The following is an 18,209-nucleotide window of genomic DNA, read 5'->3' as shown; positions in this document are numbered from 1 at the left end:
TGATGGCATTAATCTTTGCCATGAATTACATGAATATCTCCTCCAAAGTTGGCTTCTTTTTAGGTATAAGGGCTCTAATTTGTGATTGCAAAGTATGATGGAAAACAGACTGTGATAAATATGTAGGACCCTGATCATTACTCCATGAAAAATTGAGGTGATTCCACCCTGAGTTGTAATTGTTAGAGTATGAATTGTTTTGCTGCCCATTGAAGTTTCCATCGTATTGCATTAATTCATGATAGTTGGATAACAATCACTTGAATGCCTATCTCTATAAAGCTCGCATGTCATAAAAGGACTCTGAAAAACATTAACACCCCAAGCGTCAATTCTTTGAGACAAAGTATTTACTTGGGCGATCAAAGTACTGATAGCCAATTCATAATCACTAGCAACCCTCCTAAGCACAAATTGTTCAGATGACCATTGATAGTTATAATAATTCATCACCTCAACTAAAATTACCTAAAAATAAAAAAAATTGAATTCAAACTAAATTGTTTGGTATTAATATTAGTACCTAAAAACAATTCCCCAACAACAGCGCTAAAAACTTGTCAGTAAAAATTTTATTTACACAAATATACATATCGCAAGGATAGGATAATGGCAAATAGAGTATCGATCCCACAAAAACTTATTTTAAAAATTTTACCAAGCATTAAAATTAACACAATTTAATTTTATCAAAATGGTCAAAAAGCAAATAATTATTTAAACTAAAATTAAAAAAACTAATTAAAAAGAAAAAAATTTTAAGTAGAAATAATATCTAATAAAAATCAATAGAAATAAGGCTAAAATTACAATATACCTCACTTCATCTAAATCTTACTTCTCTTCCTTAACTTATTTCAATGGGTTGAATTGCTAATCTAGAGTCCTCAGTTATTTATAAAAGTCTCCCAACTCGTCTTATAAAAATATTTATTTTAACAAAATCACTATATTCCTATGTGAATTGAAATTAAAACGCTCATTAAGTTCAGGCTTTAATTATGGCTTCATATGGCATATAGGTATATCATTGTCTTATACACAAATTAATTAATATGATCATATGCTATTTCAATCTTAGCCTACACTAACCTCCTTCTCCCCAATTATGTTTAGGTTTCTAAATCAATTTAATTGATAGCTAAGCAATTAAAAGCATTAAGAATAAATTGGAATAAACAATTCAATTCCTATAAAATAAATAAGAAATTCCTATAAAATAAATAAGAAAGAGATTAGAAATTCAAATTACATGTAAGTTCAATTGTAATTCTAGAAAAATAAAATTAGCTACTCATAATTGCAAAGATAAATAAAATTATGTGAAGTTTAGCCATTGAGAGTAACAAGAAAAATAAAAGCTAAGAAAAAAGACAAAACAAATATTTGCAATCTTACTTTCCAAGCTTCAGCCTCAACTTCTAGCTTCTTGAATCACTTAGAGTTCTCCCGAGACACTCTTTAAATACTAATTATCTTGGCCTAAAATTCCCTAAATTAAACATGGTTTAACCTAATGACTCAACTTATGGGCTTAAAAGTGTTATGAGGCCTAAACATCAAATATCATCCTTCAACTTTCCTTTCCCGCAGTATTACACTCAGTCATGTTCCAACTCAAGTTTCTCTATTTTCAAAGGAGAACTAGGCAAAGTGGTCTTCATAAAAGTTGTAGCTCTATCTCTTAGCTTTCCAAATGCTCAAAAATCAGATCATTTGGACATCTAGAGTGAGAGTTATAGTCAAAATACTGAAGTATGTATGAGCAGGATTCTAGGTTCTTCAAAAACCTTTCTTTCCAAAATTAAGCCTTATTCTTTTAAATCCTACAAAACTATAAAAACTAACAAATAATAGCCAAATTAAAGTAAATAAAAAAAATTAAATAACTCAATAAAATAAACTAATTAGAAAAACAACTAAAAATAACTAAATTCTAGTTAAAATTTAAAGACTTAGCTAATATTTAAGAACAAAATGAGATTAAAATAATTCTATAAAATAAAATTATCAGGCTACGCCAAGGTTGTCCTTTCTTACCTTTTCTGTTCAACCTTATGTGTCACAACCTAATCCTATGCCATGATCGGTGCAAGGGCCCAATAGGTAAAGCCCACAAAGCCTCAGCAAGCCTTATAGTCATACTTGTATCAAATAGGTTTACACGCATATGATATAGCAATATTACACAATATTCATATACTATTCACATCCAAACACCCAATATATTTTGAATGTGCCTTACTCAATATTATAACATCAAGTGCTAACGTTATCTTTATCCATTCTCCATCACAAGTATCTGACATGTTGCCATCTAGTGGCTACATCAATACTACTAGACTTCTATCAAGTATAGAATAAAATGACAACGGAGTAATACAAGTTGGTGGGACCTAGTAAATGCCATAGTAACACCTACCACGATGATAAATAAGGATAGAACTGCTTCTCTCCAATCTAGTTAACTCCTATTTTGAAAACCTAAAATATGAATTTTGAAAAAGTGAGTACAAATACTCAATGAGGGACAAGGAAGGAAACAGCGTCAACAAAAAATTGTTTAACAAACCATGCTTTCTTAGTTTGAAACCATGCAATTATCATTTAAGAGCATAAAATTATTCTTGTGCGTGCTCAAAATCCATCGTATCTTATTTATGAAACATTAATATATTCATATTTCAAAGAGCCAAAGTTCTTAAGTCACAAATCAGATGAAAAAAAGAGCCATCTTTATTAAAAACATGAAGATAGTATCGATATACAAAAAACCAAGTTTAGAATTTCATTCAAAATTTTGTATATCTTGATACTTTTCTCATTTCAGAATTTCACCACAACTTAATCCAATCACACAGCTCAATAAATATTTAAATTCTAACACATTCATATAATTATAAAGTAGTGAAAAGCTTATAACAATATATATCAAATAGTTTCAAGCATCATGATCAAGATTTAATACACCTATGGAGCAACTTAAAAAGCACAAAATACAAACATATTATACATGATAAGTGGCCAACCCATATAATCAGTGCACTCTGACCTATTAACTTTAATAACACTTGTACCATCCTTCGACCACAAAGCTAGTGCCATTTACCCCACTTCCCATTGCTAGCGCCATTTACCCCACTTTCCCTTACTATCTAGGGTGATTTTATTATGCACAATAGTTAGCAGAACTACTGCTATCCCAAGCCCTTACTTAAGTGCTCCACCTCAAAAACATTTTTCTCAAAAAGTTTCATGTCCAACATGAGCAAAAAGATTATACTCATACCACACATAATATTTCATAAGCCAAATCGATCATAGCACCTTATATGCTGTCAATATTTAATAACTCTCAAACCAATTAATAACACATTCAAAATAAACGTAGTTGGAGGTAAACCATACAATATAAAAGGATCGTTCCCCATGCACCTTTTTGAAAACATTCATCATAACATCATCAAAAACATTACATGCATTTATCAAAAACAATTTATATGCATATCCCTCACCTTTTATGTCACTTTACTAAAGCCAATATCAATTAACCTAATTCCCCAAGTTGAACCTTGGAGCTTCAAAAGAGGCTAAACAATTTAACACTTAAAAATCAACTCTAAATCAATATTTTAAACCATGACTCTCACTAATAATCCAACACCCCTAAGACCTCAATCCAAGTAAAATATTGAAGTTCCAATTGAACCTATAATTGCAAATAAATAATAGAAACCTCAAATATATCATAAAGATTCAGAATTAATAATTATAATAATTATACATTAGCTAAATTACATCATAAGCTAACATTTAATCTAGCATCCTAGTCTAATTCACAAACTCATTAAACTAACTTCTCAAATTTAAGGTTTCCTTACCTTGGTAAGTTTAGAGATGTAAATCCAGTTAAAGCTCTAACATGAAAAATGAGAAACAGAAAGGATAAAAAGGATAACTATAGAAATCAAGAACCCATGGATAGAAAGATCAGATTTGAGCTTCTTTTTTTTTAATCTTATTAGAACCTCAAACGTAGAAATTTAAGCTTTTGACTTTACTGCTTGAAAATGACAAAAAGAATGGAAGGGGTAAACTTCTTTTGAAATTTGGTTATAAATGGAAAGCAGAGAAACAAAACCTTTTTGAAGAAATTTGTGGGTTGTCTTGCTCAGTGAAAAAGAAAATGGAAAAGGAAGAGAAAAGTTGTAAAAAGAAGTGGGAGAAAGCTACCTCAGTGTGGCTGACCATGGGGAAGTAAATGAAAAAATGAAGCTTCCTAAAGAAGCCGAGGAGTTTTAAAGAAAAATTTAGAGATTTAAGCTTTATTTCCATCAAAGTAATACATGATTTTACTTCCATCAAGATAATACCTTGTACTTGGAGAAAACAAAGGAAAATTGGGTCAATGTAAGAAAAAGAAAGAAAAAGCAAAGCATTTTAAAGAAGCTTAGAGATATTTGTAAAGAAAGATCTAGATTCTTTACCAGCTTTATTTCCATCAAGATAATACAACCTTTTATTTTCATCAAAATAATGTATTGTATATATTATTTTTTATACAAGGTTCAGTCTTGACACAGACAAAAAGAGAAAAAAATTTCTTAAGGCTTCTAGAAACTTATCCAAGTAATATTTCCTTTCAAATAATACTTTTGATGTACAATATTTAATAAAAAAAAAAGAAAGCTGACCAAAGAATAACCATTTTACCCTTAGTTTCAATTTTTTTTTTTTGCCCATATTTGGAAATTTGGGTTTTCACATTATGGCTAAAGCTTTTAGTGCCATCATGTACGAAGCCGTGGATATTGGCCTGTGTTAGGGGATTGAGGTAAGGAGTAATGGGTTGTGTATTTCACACTTGCAATACGCTAATGATACCATGATTTTTAGTAAATCGATAAAGGAAAGTGTTTTGAACATTAAAAGGGTGTTGCAATGTTTTTAGGTGATTTCAAGCTTTATATTTTATGAAAAGTAGTTTGTATGAAGTTAAAGCTTGGAATGAAGTGGAGTTATGGTCTAGTATGATTCCTTATAAGGTCGACACCCTTCCTTCGACTTACTTAGGCCTCCCTCTGGAGGCTAAGCTCCACTTCATCAGTATTTGATGCCCTGTGGTTGAAAGTTTTGATGCGAGACTTGCAAGGTGGAAATCTAGACTTCTTTCAATCGAGGGTAGAGTCACTCTCATTAAATCAATCCTTGGAAGTCTTTCTTGCCACTTTTTGAGATGCCACAAGTAGTTAAGGAAGAATTGGATAGAATCCAAAGACGTTTTTTATGAGGTGGTTCGAACAAGAAAAGACGTGTTCACTAGGTTTATTTGGATTCCATGTGCAACTTGAAAAATGCGGGGACGTGGTTTTATCAATCTCCGATTGAAGAACAGAACTCTATTAAACAAATAGATTTTGAGGTATAGTGAAAAGAGTGAGAGTTTGTGGTGTTCAGTCATTATTGTTAAAAAGGGGCTGAGTTGAGTCTTATTCCACATGATCCGGGTGGTAGGTGATCATCCTCCATGTGGAAAAACATTATCAGTCCACTAAACCCCTTAGGGAGATTCTCTACATTTTTGTTTGCAGGTATTGGCTATTCGGTGGGTAATGGTGTTAACATACGGTTTTGGGAGGACGAATAGATCAATGGAATCATTTTTAAGATTTTTTCCCTCGAATCTTTGCATTGGCCACTAATAGAATTGGGACGATTGTCGAGTTTGGGAAATGGGAGAATGGTGAGTGGCATTGGCATGTGGAACTTAGGAGACGAGTTTTTGATTGGGAGAGGGAGATTTGGGAGCAATTTATGGCATGCTTCGAAATCATGTACGTTGATCGAGGTGCTAGGGATAAACTTGTTTGGAAATGGACTTTTAAAGGCCATTATTCATTTAATTCATTCTGCAGGTCAGCTCTTACAAATAATGAAATGAATGTTGATCTTTGGAGATCCGTATGGGCTGGTTTGCTCCATCGAAAGTGAAGGTTTGTGTTTAGCAAGTGATAAAGGGGAGAGTGGCAATTAGAGAGGAGTTAGCAAAGAGGAATTTATTGTAAAGAGAGGCAGCGGCGTGTGTGCTGTGTAACAAAGACAGTGAATCAATTAATCATCTGTTATTTTGTTGCTTCGAATCATGGAAGCTGTGGTGCATATGGATTGCGAATGAGGTATCTATTGCTATATGCCGAAGAACGCATCTGCCTTCTTTGCTACTTGGAATTCATGTCCTGTCGTGATGGAAAAAAGAAAGGTATGAAGGATGTCCTTTTTTACTATTGTTTAGACCATTTGGCTGAATAGGAATGAAATGATTTTTGAAGGGAAGACGTGGGATGTTTTGAAGGTCTTTGAGCTGATTAGGATTAGAGTGGCTTGGTGGGTCAAGTCTTAGCGGCCTAGGGATAACTCCACTATTATGGATATAGCTCGACTTTCTTCAAATTCCTATGCTAGGTGTAAGAATGTAAAGGGTGCTGGTAGGGTTACGTGGGAGTGTCCGCCTAGTGGGTGCTTAAAATTCAACACCAACGAGGCTGCAAGTGGGTGTCCAGGATAGCGGAGAATCGGTGGCGCGTTAGGGGATAAGTAGCGGGCTCTAAAGATGATCTTCTCGGAGGCTGCTGGATGGATGATTGATGCGAATCTTGCGGATGTCTTGGCCATTTGGGAGGCCATGATTCTTTTTGCCTCATCTTTTTGGACTGCCTCATGTGGTGTTATTATTGAGAGCGACTCTAAAAATGCTGTCACTTGGGTCTCTAAGCCAGATACTGCTCCGTGGAGATTGAGAAACATTGTTTTACTTATTAGACATCTAATGGAAAAGATGGGTAGATGGCAGGTTAAACACATTCTTAGATCTGATGATGAGGTGGCTGTTAGACTCGTAAAACAGGGGGTGCTCAGATGTACTGATCTCCTGCAAGTCTTTCCTTGAGAACTTTGGGCGTGTTTTCTCCTTTATGGTGGTCTTGCTTCTGCTTGGATTTGGCCAGGCCTGAGTGGTGTTGGTACGCTGTCTAGATGCACTGGGCTTTTTTAAGGGTCTGCAAGAACAGGAAACATGACTGTTGTGTTTTGTTTTATTTTCTTGTTGATTTACGCTGTTATTTTGATTCTTGATTGCATTCGATCTTGGTGTTAAGTGCATAGGAGTGTGGTCTGCCTTCTGATTTTTGTATAGCATGAAAGGTGCTTGTTCTGGGATTTTTGTTAACCAGTACGTGCCTGAAGCAGCCATTTTGACATCTTTTTTGTCATGGCTTTGCTCCACTGTGTCTTTTTGGGATCTTCCTTTTGCCTTTGGAGTGATATTTAATCTTAAAAAAAATGAACTAAACAATGATGATCATAGCAATCCTGTTGAACTTGAAAATTTAAAGTCTTGAACAACTTCAATGGATAAACTTTGCTTTGAATCTTCTGCCACTGGAATGGATAAGTGTTTGATCGTTTGAAGAGTGGATAGACTTCAGTTGCAGCTGTCATGGAGGTTTAGCTTAACTGCTGTTGTCTTAACTTGCCTTTGGTTATGGACTTGCAGCTGCCTGCAATTGCTTAGCTAGTTGTGCAGCAGACTTCTGTTGCATCATATGGCTTTGGTGAGCCGTTCGTTGAGGTCCTTGATTGTCAATTGGATGCATTGCTTTGTTAGCAGGAGTTGAGTGAGATGAGCAGTCTCCTTTATAAAGGGTGTTCAGTTTAAGAGTAATATTAGTGATTGTGGATTTCTTGGAACTTGGGAAATATTGCTGGCTGATGAGCTCCTTCAATAGCCGTTTGAATTAATTAAATTATTTCCCTTGCTGCTGGCATGTTTCCTTAAAGTACAAGAAAGAATAGCTTTGTTAAATCCGAAATGGTCCACAGCCACAGGTGCATGACCAAAGACAAAATTCTTAAAGCGTAATTATTAGTTTGAACGTACAACTGCTGAGGTTCACGGCTGAAGATTTCAACTCCGTTGCCCACTAGCATAGCCTGTTTATTTTAAGGCAAGTCGGATTCACGTCACCAGAAATGCTTATAGTATTGGCAATAATTTTGATAAAACAAATACATTTGTTACTTCCAATACTCAAAAGTTAGAACGTCATCGGAATCTGGACGTGTCCTCAATCTGAGGCTCCGCCATGATTGAGGTCAATGTCATCAGTTGACACAGGAATCTGCAATAACGAATTACTCATTGTACGGCAGTTTTTTTTATTAATGAAAATTTTTTGATGAAAAACAAATTTAAAATGCTCTGCCCCTGTAGGCATTTGGCCTATCAGTACTGGACCGCCGTGAGTTGAAAAAAGATGTGGATCCCCCCTAGAATGTTGGCTCCTTACCAAGGGAGTTCATAACTTAAAACTGGCCAGTGATGAATAGGTGCCAAACCCAAACCCAATTAATCTATAACTCCATGTTTCTTAATCCAATCTTTTCAGTTGCACGCTCCGATCTCTCCAGCTGAGCTACTGATAACACCCTTCCATGTGCAATCAGGTTAACAACATGCAAGCGTGAACAAGATTTGATGTTCCATTTTGTGAAATGGTTTCCCTCTTTTCAGACATAAAACAGCACATACTGCTATTGGAATTTGGATAAAGATACTAGAAAAAATAAGTTAAGCACACTCAAATGTTAAAGCAAAGCAACAATCAAGAATGACAAACACAAATATGCCAAGTGGTGATGGGTATCCCAGGTGGATCGTGGAAGCAGGTTGGCATAGCATCTTAAACAATTTTGAACAGGAGGCAAAACTTGTCTCTTCATACGGATCTCTCCTTTGGCATCCTCTACATTGTCCCTTTTAATTTGTCGGCTACTCTTTTTTTTTCACATTACATTAATTACCAGTCTCAACGAATTCTTAATGTCAAAACATAAACGGCAAACAGCTTTTAAAGATCCACACATTAAAAAGTGCTCACACGGACTTTGATTTCGATCCTTTGACTCCAAGAGATATCCGAAACCAAAAAAACTCCAGTTGACATGCAGGCAATAGCTACTAATGCTTCAGTAATCTAAAGAAACCATTGGGCGTTTGCAAGAAGTTCACTTACTTCGTCACATACAGGACAAACAGACCCAACTTATAATGTCTATTTTATTGATAGATGATCTTAACAAATATTATTGGATACAAAGATGTTGCCATCAAAGAATTCTAATTCCAATTTAATTTTCAATGCATGGACCATGGTCTTTGATCGTGGTTGGTATGGAACTTCTTCTTCTTTTTGTCTGCTAGCCAGGTCTCCCACCTTATCTGATCATATATTATCAACTGCCTCTTAATATTGATCAGTATCAAGGCCTGCTAAACATGTCGAACTTTGTTCAGGATTTTGAAGGAGATGAACAGTTTCCAAGCACTGTCATCTCACACTCGTCTAGCGAGAGTCCCAATCCTGTTGAAAATGGTGGTGATGCTTCAACTCCTACCACCACAAGTTCAAAGAAGAAAAGAAATCTTCCAGGGAATCCAGGCAAGTAAACTATGTTATCTCTTTGTTTAAACGTGCAGTCGCAAAATCAATTTTAGATCATTGTTTACGTGAAACGTAAGCCATAGAGCATCAATGCATGATAACGGCGCTGGCAAGATTTTTCATGCTTTTCGTATTTGTCAATGTTTTCTAATACCTGATATGATACTCTCAACTTCCTTTTTTACATAACGCAGAATTCAGGTACTGAATGCTAATCAAGAGCTAAGACCATCTTCTTTCCATCTAATTGGATGTGCAATTGTGCATTACTTGGCATTTGGTTTTTGGAAACTTAAAGGATTCTTTGGCATCCTTTCTCTTATATGTCTAATCCCAATAGATGCAACAAGTAATCACAATAATTTATATTTAAATAAGATGCACGAAGGTTGATTCAGATTCCTCCAGGCATATTAATCACAAATATATATATATATAGCTAATTGTCAAGACACCAACTTTCTCCTTTGGCAATTTCTCAGATCCAGATGCAGAGGTTGTTGCATTATCTCCAAAGACTCTAATGGCAACCAACAGGTACATATGTGAAGTCTGCCATAAAGGATTTCAAAGAGATCAAAACCTTCAGCTCCATAGGAGAGGACATAACTTGCCTTGGAAGCTGAAGCAAAGAACAAATACACAGGTTAAGAAAAGGGTTTATGTCTGTCCTGAGCCAAATTGTGTGCACCATGATCCAAGCCGGGCTCTAGGTGACTTGACTGGCATTAAGAAGCACTTCTGCAGGAAGCATGGAGAAAAGAAATGGAAGTGTGATAAATGCTCCAAACGATATGCTGTTCAATCAGACTGGAAGGCACATACAAAGATCTGTGGCACCCGAGAATATCGTTGTGATTGTGGCACAATTTTTTCAAGGTAGAGGTCTATTGCAGTTCCATTGTAACAGTGCATATTGAAGAGTTATGTTAACATGTTTTTCTCAACATGTGAATGGTGATATATTTTATTCAATATCCACTTGTCTGGTACAGGAAGGATAGCTTTGTCACACACAGAGCCTTCTGTGATGCATTAACAGAGGAAAATTACAAGCTGAACCATAACCTTGCCGCCAGTGGGGGGATTTTGCAAAGCCAAGCGCAAGAGCTGTTCACTTCATCAATGCCCAGTTCTGATTCATGCTCCAATGCCAACACAATGATGAATCTGTCGGTTTCTAATGAGAAGATGGACAATTCACCGAGGCCATTATCTCTGAACCCAGCTGGAGTCATGATATCCAGCAATTTAGATCCAATTTTCAATCCAAGAACATCATTGGCATCTCCTCTAGCAATTGGGTCCGCTTATACATCTGCCACAGCCTTGTTGCAGAAAGCTGCAGAAATGGGTGCTAAGATCAGTGATAATACAATCGCCCCAATACTCCTGAGAGGTTTTACCGGATATTCTACTGGCAGCATGAACTCAGCTGGCTCTGCCCAGGAAGGTTCTTCCATGGTAGGTAGTAACATAGCAACAAATGCGGCGAGCACCAATGGTTTGTTCGTGGGAGACGAAACATATGACAAAAACTTGGAGGCAGGGGATTTAAGATGTCACCATACTGTTGCTCCAACTGCATTGTTCGAATCTCATTCTATGGACTCAGAGAATGGGAGCGCTGCAAATCTGTTGGGAGAAGCGTACATGAGAGGAGGTGAAAAAATGACAGTAGATTTCTTAGGTGTGGAGCCTGCAGGGCATCAGAGCATCGCCAAGAAAAGAAGCTATGACGGTAACATAATGAACTTGGAGTACTCCAATGCGCAGCAAAGCCCGAACAATTTGCGTTCAAACTGGTGAACTACTGAACTAATTCTAGTCTGAAGGTTATTAGTGACGTTGTAATAATTACACCGCCTTTGCCAGAAAGAGCGAACTGTTCCCCTTTCATTTTTGTTTAACATAACCGGAAAGAAGCAACCATGCTAATCAGATTTAGCAGTCGAGTGCAATGATGTAACTTGCATTGTTGCTGCTAATTTCTTTATAACCGATTATCATTTTCAGTGCAATTCCTCCATAATCACATGATTTACAACTTTATCAATAAAAATGATGTTGGAATTCACTATTTTGTTTAAACAACTTGTTCCTATTCGCATCCTGATCGACAGCACCTCCTAATTCCTCACTGTAAACAAGAATTTCTTAAGTAAAAAGTGACAATTACATAGGGCAACAGTATCAAAAGTAAAAACCACCATCCTTTGCAAACTACTTGTCAAAGATAAACAACCAACAAGAAAAGAATGGACCTGGAAGACTTAATTCAAGTCAGTCACCCTTGCCATGATCCATGACCATTTCACTCCGAAAAGAAATCCTTTCTATAAACTCATTTTCAGGAAACTCTGGAAACAATTACTGATATCACCGACATGAGACTTAAAGCAAGTTTCTGCGAAGGTGGGCTCAGGCCTAAAAAGTACAAGAAAAGTACGGAAACTAGCACAATGTTCCAAGACCCTGCAGAAACATGCCCCAAGGTCTATCTACAAATTTAAAAAAAAAAAAAAAAAACCCTTTCTACCATTGATGATTTAATTTAACCTTCACATATCCAATTAATTATAAACACCCAACGAGATCCTCACAACAAACACATTATAGCACAAAACTTACCCCAAGCATCTCTCAAAGCAGTATAATACACAACATGAACCCCTGCATACGTTAGCCAGACCAGAACATTCCTTCCTTGCAGAGACAAATAAAGCCTAAAAACAACCTTCTGATGGATTAATATCTTAGCGGCACTGCTCAGTTGCCAATTTTAATCAGCAGGGTTGGCAATTTTCTAGTAGGCTCTAAGATCATTAACATGCTTTTCTGACTATAATTTAGGTGAAAAAGGCTTCAATGGCCTCTACGAACTTTCTGTCTATCATTGAAACTGGGTTCCATTCCAAACTCAGCAGCCAACATACGAATATCAGGTGACATCTCCCAGTTGGCTTTGTCACCCTGGTTTGTGTGCCTTGGTTGCGTTCCACACCTCTCCAATCCACCAACACTATCAATTTGGCTCTGTATTTCTTCAAAATCTTCAGCAGCAACCGCTTGCCGCTTTCCCATCTCAATGTCAAAGCTTGTTTTTGGCATCTCTGGGCTCATGGTCCGTGCCAAGGATATTGAGGCAGCAAAGAGAGCAGATGAATCCAACTTGACCTTGGCCCTGAAGTTATTTTTGGACTTGGGAATTTTGGAGAAGAAAATCTCAAAAATATTGCGGACACAACCACGGTTATAAGGATTCATTTTTGAATCATAACGATACCGGAAATTTTCATATGTTGTCTGTAAAAACATAAAATTAGCAAGAGAGAGAGGACAATAATGGAAGATAAAGAAGGTAAAGAAGAGAACAGAACCTGATTGGTAAAAATCAAATAGAGATGAAACACAGTGAGGCCTCCAACAAACCAAGCAGTCACAAATGTATATAGTATAAGAATCCCTGAGACAGGAGACTTCAAGAGTGCTCTCCAGACATTACAGTGATATTCATCCATTATTTTCTTAATGTTTACCCAGCATAAGGCAAAAACATATAGGCATAGTATGGTCGTGGAAGACACGAACATGAAGAAGAATCTATAATTTCTCTGTCAAGAAACAATTTTACATGTTAGCCTTGATGATTCAAAATAGGGTCCCACAATTATAGCCAGCAAAGCACATAAGAAATCACTTAATAATCACAAGTCATGGCTCAGGCTGAAAACTTCAGATGAAACAGAGAAGTATCAGTTTACAGGACAATTTTATTGAAGCAAACTGTGAGGCAAAGTTTAGAATTTAAAAGACCGACTCATTTCACAAGCACAATAGTATTGTAGATATTTCAATCTATAGGATTCATTTGAAGAACTATACCCCTTTTCTTTACAAAAATAAATAAATAAATAAGTGGAGAAACCTATCTGAAATCCTTCCCCTTAAATTGATTCTTATAAACCTGAACAGGAAGTTTACAATAGGAAACTTCTACGAGCAGCATGTTTGACTACAAAGGCAATGTTCCAGCTGACCAAAGACTGAAGACTTGTGATTTTGTGAATGACAGATGGCATCTTCCCATCACTAAGCAGAACTCTGATATAATGAATCCAATTATTTGATTACTTTGATAAAGATATTTGAGAAAAGAGATTTTGGATGAAAAAATTTCTACTACTAGTACAAAAGCAAGGCATCAATTGACTCGCATGAAGAATTTGAAGACGATAGATATATCTTGCCAGAAGCTAGAGGTCTGAAAGTAATTACTAGTGATCATTACGTTCATCTCTTTTATCATGCCTTAAGCCATGATTTTGATAAATGCAAGTTCTCAAAGATGAAAGCAATCGGCCCTATTGCAGGGGATATATAACCAGTAACCAGTTGCAAGCACCTTGTAATCATTTCCTATTTGGTAGGGAAACTTCAACAAGAATTAAACTAACCCAAATTTTTCATAAATTGAAAACCTAAATACAGAAACATATACCTTCCCGATACATTGCCCCACCCATGGACAATGGTGATCGAAGCGCTCCACACAGTTATTGCATATAGAGCAATGTGAGCAGCGTGGTGGGCGATACAACATACATGTTTGACAGTATTTAACCTTGACAATCACCCCATTAACCACAACATCTTTTGTAGGTGGTAAGCTTGGAACACCAACACCACTCTGACTCCCTAGCCAATCCGTAGACATGGTGGAACCATCTTCCTCCAGTTCTGGAGGATGCAGGTTTCGAGGAATAATGCCAGGATCTCTTCCAGATGTGAGGAGCAGAAGAATAAGATCCTGAACTAGTTTGACAGGCAAAACAATGTTAATTACAGAATCAACCCAAAAACAAAGACATTATTTGATTATAATTTTCTTCTTTTCAATTTATGGAAGAAGAGAACTTACATATACAGTGAAGATAATGAGAATAGCTACAATGAGGTTGCCAAGATGGTGGTCGAATTCGTGAATGAGTCTTTGAGAAACAAAAGCGCAAAACAAAATGACTGGGATCACAATTAGAGATATTGTAAGGAAGATTGACCTTACATCGGGACCAAATACAAGTCTACCCCCAAGGCAAAATCTCTGAACAAATAAAAATTCACCTCAAAGTTAGCTATTGCGGAGAGAGGTTATTAATTGTTAAATGCCAGACAAGGAAAGCAGAAAAATGGGAAATACATAGTAAATTACATTGCTTCCTTTCCAAACTTGATAGACTCGAAGGGTAGTGGCACTGGTGTCGATGATGCGGCGGTTGGAATCAGAGAGCTGAGCAGGCAACGGAGTTTCGTACATCTCTTTAAACCACAATCAGATCTCTCTACCTTTCTTTGTCCTTTTCACTGCCACAACATGTCCCTCGGCAACTCTGCAAGCCAATAACACTTTGCCACATTATTATATTATTGGGTTTCCTTTGTTTTGGAGAATGGAGAGGAAGAAACCCAAAAAAAAAAAAGGAAATTTGATTTTTTTTTTTTGTCGAACTTTACCTGGAAATAAGGAGGGAATGAGGAAGAGAGGAAGGCAAAGGTTCCAGAGTTGCAGAGGGAGCGGTGAAGGGTAAAGTGTTGAAAGGGATCGGAGCTCAGCGGGGGAGATTAGAGTCTCTCTCCAAAAAGCTCAAAGGCCAGAAAGGTGGAGGAAAGGCCAGCAAAGATGGTTAGAGAGCGAGAGAGAGAGAGGATTGCACATTTCGCTCGCGTGGCGATTTTCCGCCAGACGAGTCGGATCGCCGATTTTGACGACTATTATTTGCTGTCTTTTCGTCTCTTTTTATATATTAATTCACTATTATTATTATTATTATTATTTCTAGTAATGAGAGACGGTGGAGGACGTGGTCTTTGCCGGAGATCCTCACGCTTTTTTCCATGCTACCCACCTCTCTAGTCTATTATATATTATGCTTTTTTTTAGTTGTAATTATTACATACAATACAATAGTTATATTAATTAACCAATTTGAAAAATGGAAAATTTTCTCTCTTTTTTGATTATTTAATAATTCCTCACTTAGTTGGTGCATTAATTAATTGTTGTAAAAACGACAAGTGAAGCAAGTTTTGCGGCCATTGATCATATCAACAAACTTGGTTTGATTAAAGAATTATCTGTCATTCCACCTCCATCCATAATTTATAAGAAGCAATTTCTAGTTAGTAATACAAAAGAGAAACAATGAACCAACGTTGGTTTTACGTAACAGCTATATAACAAGTTGGGATGGAAGCATAAACCAATTGTTTTTGTGACTTTTTAATGAAAATACTCTCAATTCTTGGCATTAGCGTAGAAAAGGACAGTCAAAAAGCAGTAGGATGGCAAGGACAAAAGGACGCATTCGCAACTCCCAACGTGTCTTGCGGAATCTTTGCCTCTGATAATGACACCTTCCTTCTACCCTTTTTCTTTCTTCTGTTTTCTTTTGGTTTTTTTTTTTTTCTTTCATTTCCCTCTGATAATGCCCTTTAATGGACTTAATAATCAAAATTGACAGGAGGAAACATTATCTGCTATTAGCTAAGAAAAACTATATTTAAAAAAAAAAAAGCAAATTTTGGACTTCGTGGTTAAGTGCTCATAGGTCTCAGTAATAGACGCATAACTGAACAAGGCGAGCCCCATGTTGCAGCAGGCTTGCGGCTACAAATGGCGGGGTCCAAAGGCCAGTCCGTCCAGCGATGCTTGTGCTGTGCTTGTACGCATCCATATCCATAACCATGATCATTAATCACACAAAAAAAGATTTGTTTTCCTTCACCGTTCCTCCAAATGAAAATAAACACTATGTTTACAATTTTTAATTGAAATGTTGAGCTTAATGATTACTAGTAGAATCTTATTGATATTTATCCTACGCAGTGCAGAGATTGTGAAAGCTTTCAAGCTTTATGAGAGGGGAATAAATTCGTATAAAATATGTATATCATACTTTATTCTCCCACTAGTAAAAATTATTCATGTTTATCTGCTCTACAATCGTTGCTTTTTATGGGCAGAAAGAGATGGTAGACATTGCAAGAAGGATAGCGAGAAACTGTACCGAGAATGGCTAATCCGAATTTAACTGTTGTGGTTCTCAACCTTTCTCCTACAGTTACTCTTGGAGAGCTCACTGCATTTTTCTCATACTGTGGCCACGTCGAGAAAATCCTGCTTCAGGGGTAATTATAACTTGCAAAGCTTGTTGCTTCAATATCCCTTTTTTTCTTTCTTTCTTTCTTTCTTTTCCTTCCCAATTATAATAGCTTTTCAATCAGTATTAATCAGGGTTCTCTCTTTGGTGACCAGTGCGAATAAAGATGGATCACAGTCAGCTCTGGTAACATTTAGGCAGCCATATGCTTATCAAACAGCTCTTCTCCTAAATGTAACGAACAAATGCTTTCAGTAATTTAGGTGATATTTAATATGGTGTTTAATGACGTGGAGCCAATGTGGCTGGGGTGTTTGTTTCCTTAAAACAGTAACGCTTTGAAATTATTAGCTTTCTGTCATCTTTATGTTGATCACTTAATCCAGAGGTCCAGATATATACTGAATTGGTTATATCCTATATATGATATTATATGTACTTCGATATTTTTCCAATTTTTGTTTAGGAGCTTCTTTTATATATGTTGAATCCGTTCAGAATTTAATAATAATTTCCTGATCTATATGATCTGTCCATGGTTGTGGATTGTAAAATTGTTCATACCATTATATTACTTTGATTATTTATGTTTCTCCACTACCCATCTCAGTTACATACCTTGAATGGAAATGGTTCAGGTGTGAGGAAAGGACTATGAAAAAAATGAATTTATTCATTCTAATTGCTAGAGATCAGTATTCCTCAAAGCCAGAACTTTTGTTAGCTACTGCCAAAGGTAGTAGTGCCTATGAGTGTACGGCTCTTGCAAGTCTCTGGGGCCAAAAGTTTATTTTTCATTTTTACGTTATTTAATACTGCATGTGTGAGGTGTCTTGTTTCAGATTTTGAGCACCAATTGGTCCATGCCTAAACAGGTTATAATTTTCCACATTCATAAAAAAATCAGCATAATATAGCTTTGGCTTTTTACCCTTTCCTCTTTATATACATATAAAGAAATCTCTTTTCTGTTTCTCTCTGATGTCATTTTATGATGTTCAGCATTCAGAATTGAAGTTTGTGCCACTTGTTTGCAGGATGCTACATTTGCAGGCCAACCGATCCGAGTTCTGCCAAAGAAGGATTTCGCAAATCCTCCACTCCCACATCAACTGCCTTATGTTACTGAGGTTTGTCTTTCTTTTTCTCTCAGTCCCTGTATATATGTGTATGCATAAATTGCCTAATGTTAGTAAGCAGTAAGCATCCTAGTCTTCACGCTTTTGTGTGCAGGCTCCCATGTTTAAGAATTGTGCATGGTGTATACCTTTGTCATATATGACACTTGCCTTAACATGCAAGTAAAGTTGGAACTGGCTTTCAAGTTTTCCGGGGAAATGTTGTGCCTGTAGCTTTGTCATAATTCATAGTATATGGTTTTGGTCATATAGAGATGTTAGATGATCTCCTGGCTCTGAGGACTCTTTCTACTCATGCTGGACTCTCTATAAATTCTTTCATGTTTTGATCATCTTCTAGACTTTGATGACAGATCTACCCTTAATAACAGCATTCAAGAAGGCAGAACATGTGTGTGTGTTGGCGCGGG

The 18,209-nt window shown here is 36.4% G+C and overlaps 4 protein-coding genes across 5 annotated transcripts; 3 read left to right on the top strand and 1 right to left on the bottom strand.

Moving 5' to 3' along the window:
• Positions 9,335 to 10,402, top strand: LOC108660643 (protein indeterminate-domain 9-like). Its single transcript, XM_018114896.1, has 3 exons — positions 9,335 to 9,501; positions 9,695 to 9,701; positions 9,940 to 10,402. The coding sequence occupies exons 1-3, from the start codon at positions 9,335 to 9,337 to the stop codon at positions 10,381 to 10,383; spliced, it is 618 nt and encodes a 205-aa protein (XP_017970385.1). The 3' UTR covers positions 10,384 to 10,402.
• Positions 10,447 to 12,010, top strand: LOC18608798 (protein indeterminate-domain 2). The gene has a single exon (XM_018116295.1). The coding sequence runs from the start codon at positions 10,455 to 10,457 to the stop codon at positions 11,307 to 11,309; it is 855 nt and encodes a 284-aa protein (XP_017971784.1). The 5' UTR covers positions 10,447 to 10,454; the 3' UTR covers positions 11,310 to 12,010.
• LOC18608797 (probable protein S-acyltransferase 7) lies at positions 12,012 to 15,262 on the bottom strand. Of its 2 annotated transcripts, XM_007043667.2 has the most exons (6): positions 15,015 to 15,262; positions 14,713 to 14,890; positions 14,422 to 14,604; positions 14,002 to 14,310; positions 12,881 to 13,114; positions 12,366 to 12,806 (listed from the first exon to the last, which is right to left on the bottom strand). In XM_007043667.2, the coding sequence occupies exons 2-6, from the start codon at positions 14,815 to 14,817 to the stop codon at positions 12,366 to 12,368; spliced, it is 1,272 nt and encodes a 423-aa protein (XP_007043729.2). In that variant the 5' UTR covers positions 14,818 to 14,890; positions 15,015 to 15,262. The 2 variants fall into 2 exon arrangements, with proteins under 2 accessions (XP_017971783.1, XP_007043729.2); XM_018116294.1 differs by lacking the exon at positions 15,015 to 15,262 and having other exon boundaries at positions 12,012 to 12,806; positions 14,713 to 14,817.
• Positions 16,526 to 18,201, top strand: LOC18608796 (protein vip1). The gene is made up of 3 exons (XM_018115090.1): positions 16,526 to 16,688; positions 16,816 to 16,894; positions 17,698 to 18,201. Exons 1-3 carry the CDS (start codon positions 16,573 to 16,575, stop codon positions 17,836 to 17,838), a joined length of 336 nt encoding a protein of 111 aa, XP_017970579.1. The 5' UTR covers positions 16,526 to 16,572; the 3' UTR covers positions 17,839 to 18,201.

The sequence above is a fragment of the Theobroma cacao genome, chromosome 2 (genome assembly GCF_000208745.1).
Source record: "Theobroma cacao cultivar B97-61/B2 chromosome 2, Criollo_cocoa_genome_V2, whole genome shotgun sequence".
In the NCBI taxonomy this organism is placed as follows: domain Eukaryota; kingdom Viridiplantae; phylum Streptophyta; class Magnoliopsida; order Malvales; family Malvaceae; genus Theobroma; species Theobroma cacao.
This window is presented reverse-complemented; position numbering and strand designations above follow the sequence as displayed.

Coding starts and splice junctions, on each gene's coding strand:
- LOC108660643 (XM_018114896.1), top strand. CDS start 9,335: ATGTCGAACTTTGTTCAGGATTTTGAAGGAGATGAACAGTTTCCAAGC.
- LOC18608798 (XM_018116295.1), top strand. CDS start 10,455: ATGGTGATATATTTTATTCAATATCCACTTGTCTGGTACAGGAAGGAT.
- LOC18608797 (XM_007043667.2), bottom strand. CDS start 14,817: ATGTACGAAACTCCGTTGCCTGCTCAGCTCTCTGATTCCAACCGCCGC. Junction 14,605..14,712: donor AAGTTTGGAAAGGAAGCAAT/GTAATTTACTAT, acceptor TTATTTGTTCAG/AGATTTTGCCTTGGGGGTAG. Junction 13,115..14,001: donor TGGGGCAATGTATCGGGAAG/GTATATGTTTCT, acceptor GTTTCTTGACAG/AGAAATTATAGATTCTTCTT.
- LOC18608796 (XM_018115090.1), top strand. CDS start 16,573: ATGGCTAATCCGAATTTAACTGTTGTGGTTCTCAACCTTTCTCCTACA. Junction 16,689..16,815: donor GAGAAAATCCTGCTTCAGGG/GTAATTATAACT, acceptor TTTGGTGACCAG/TGCGAATAAAGATGGATCAC. Junction 16,895..17,697: donor AAACAGCTCTTCTCCTAAAT/GTAACGAACAAA, acceptor ACTTGTTTGCAG/GATGCTACATTTGCAGGCCA.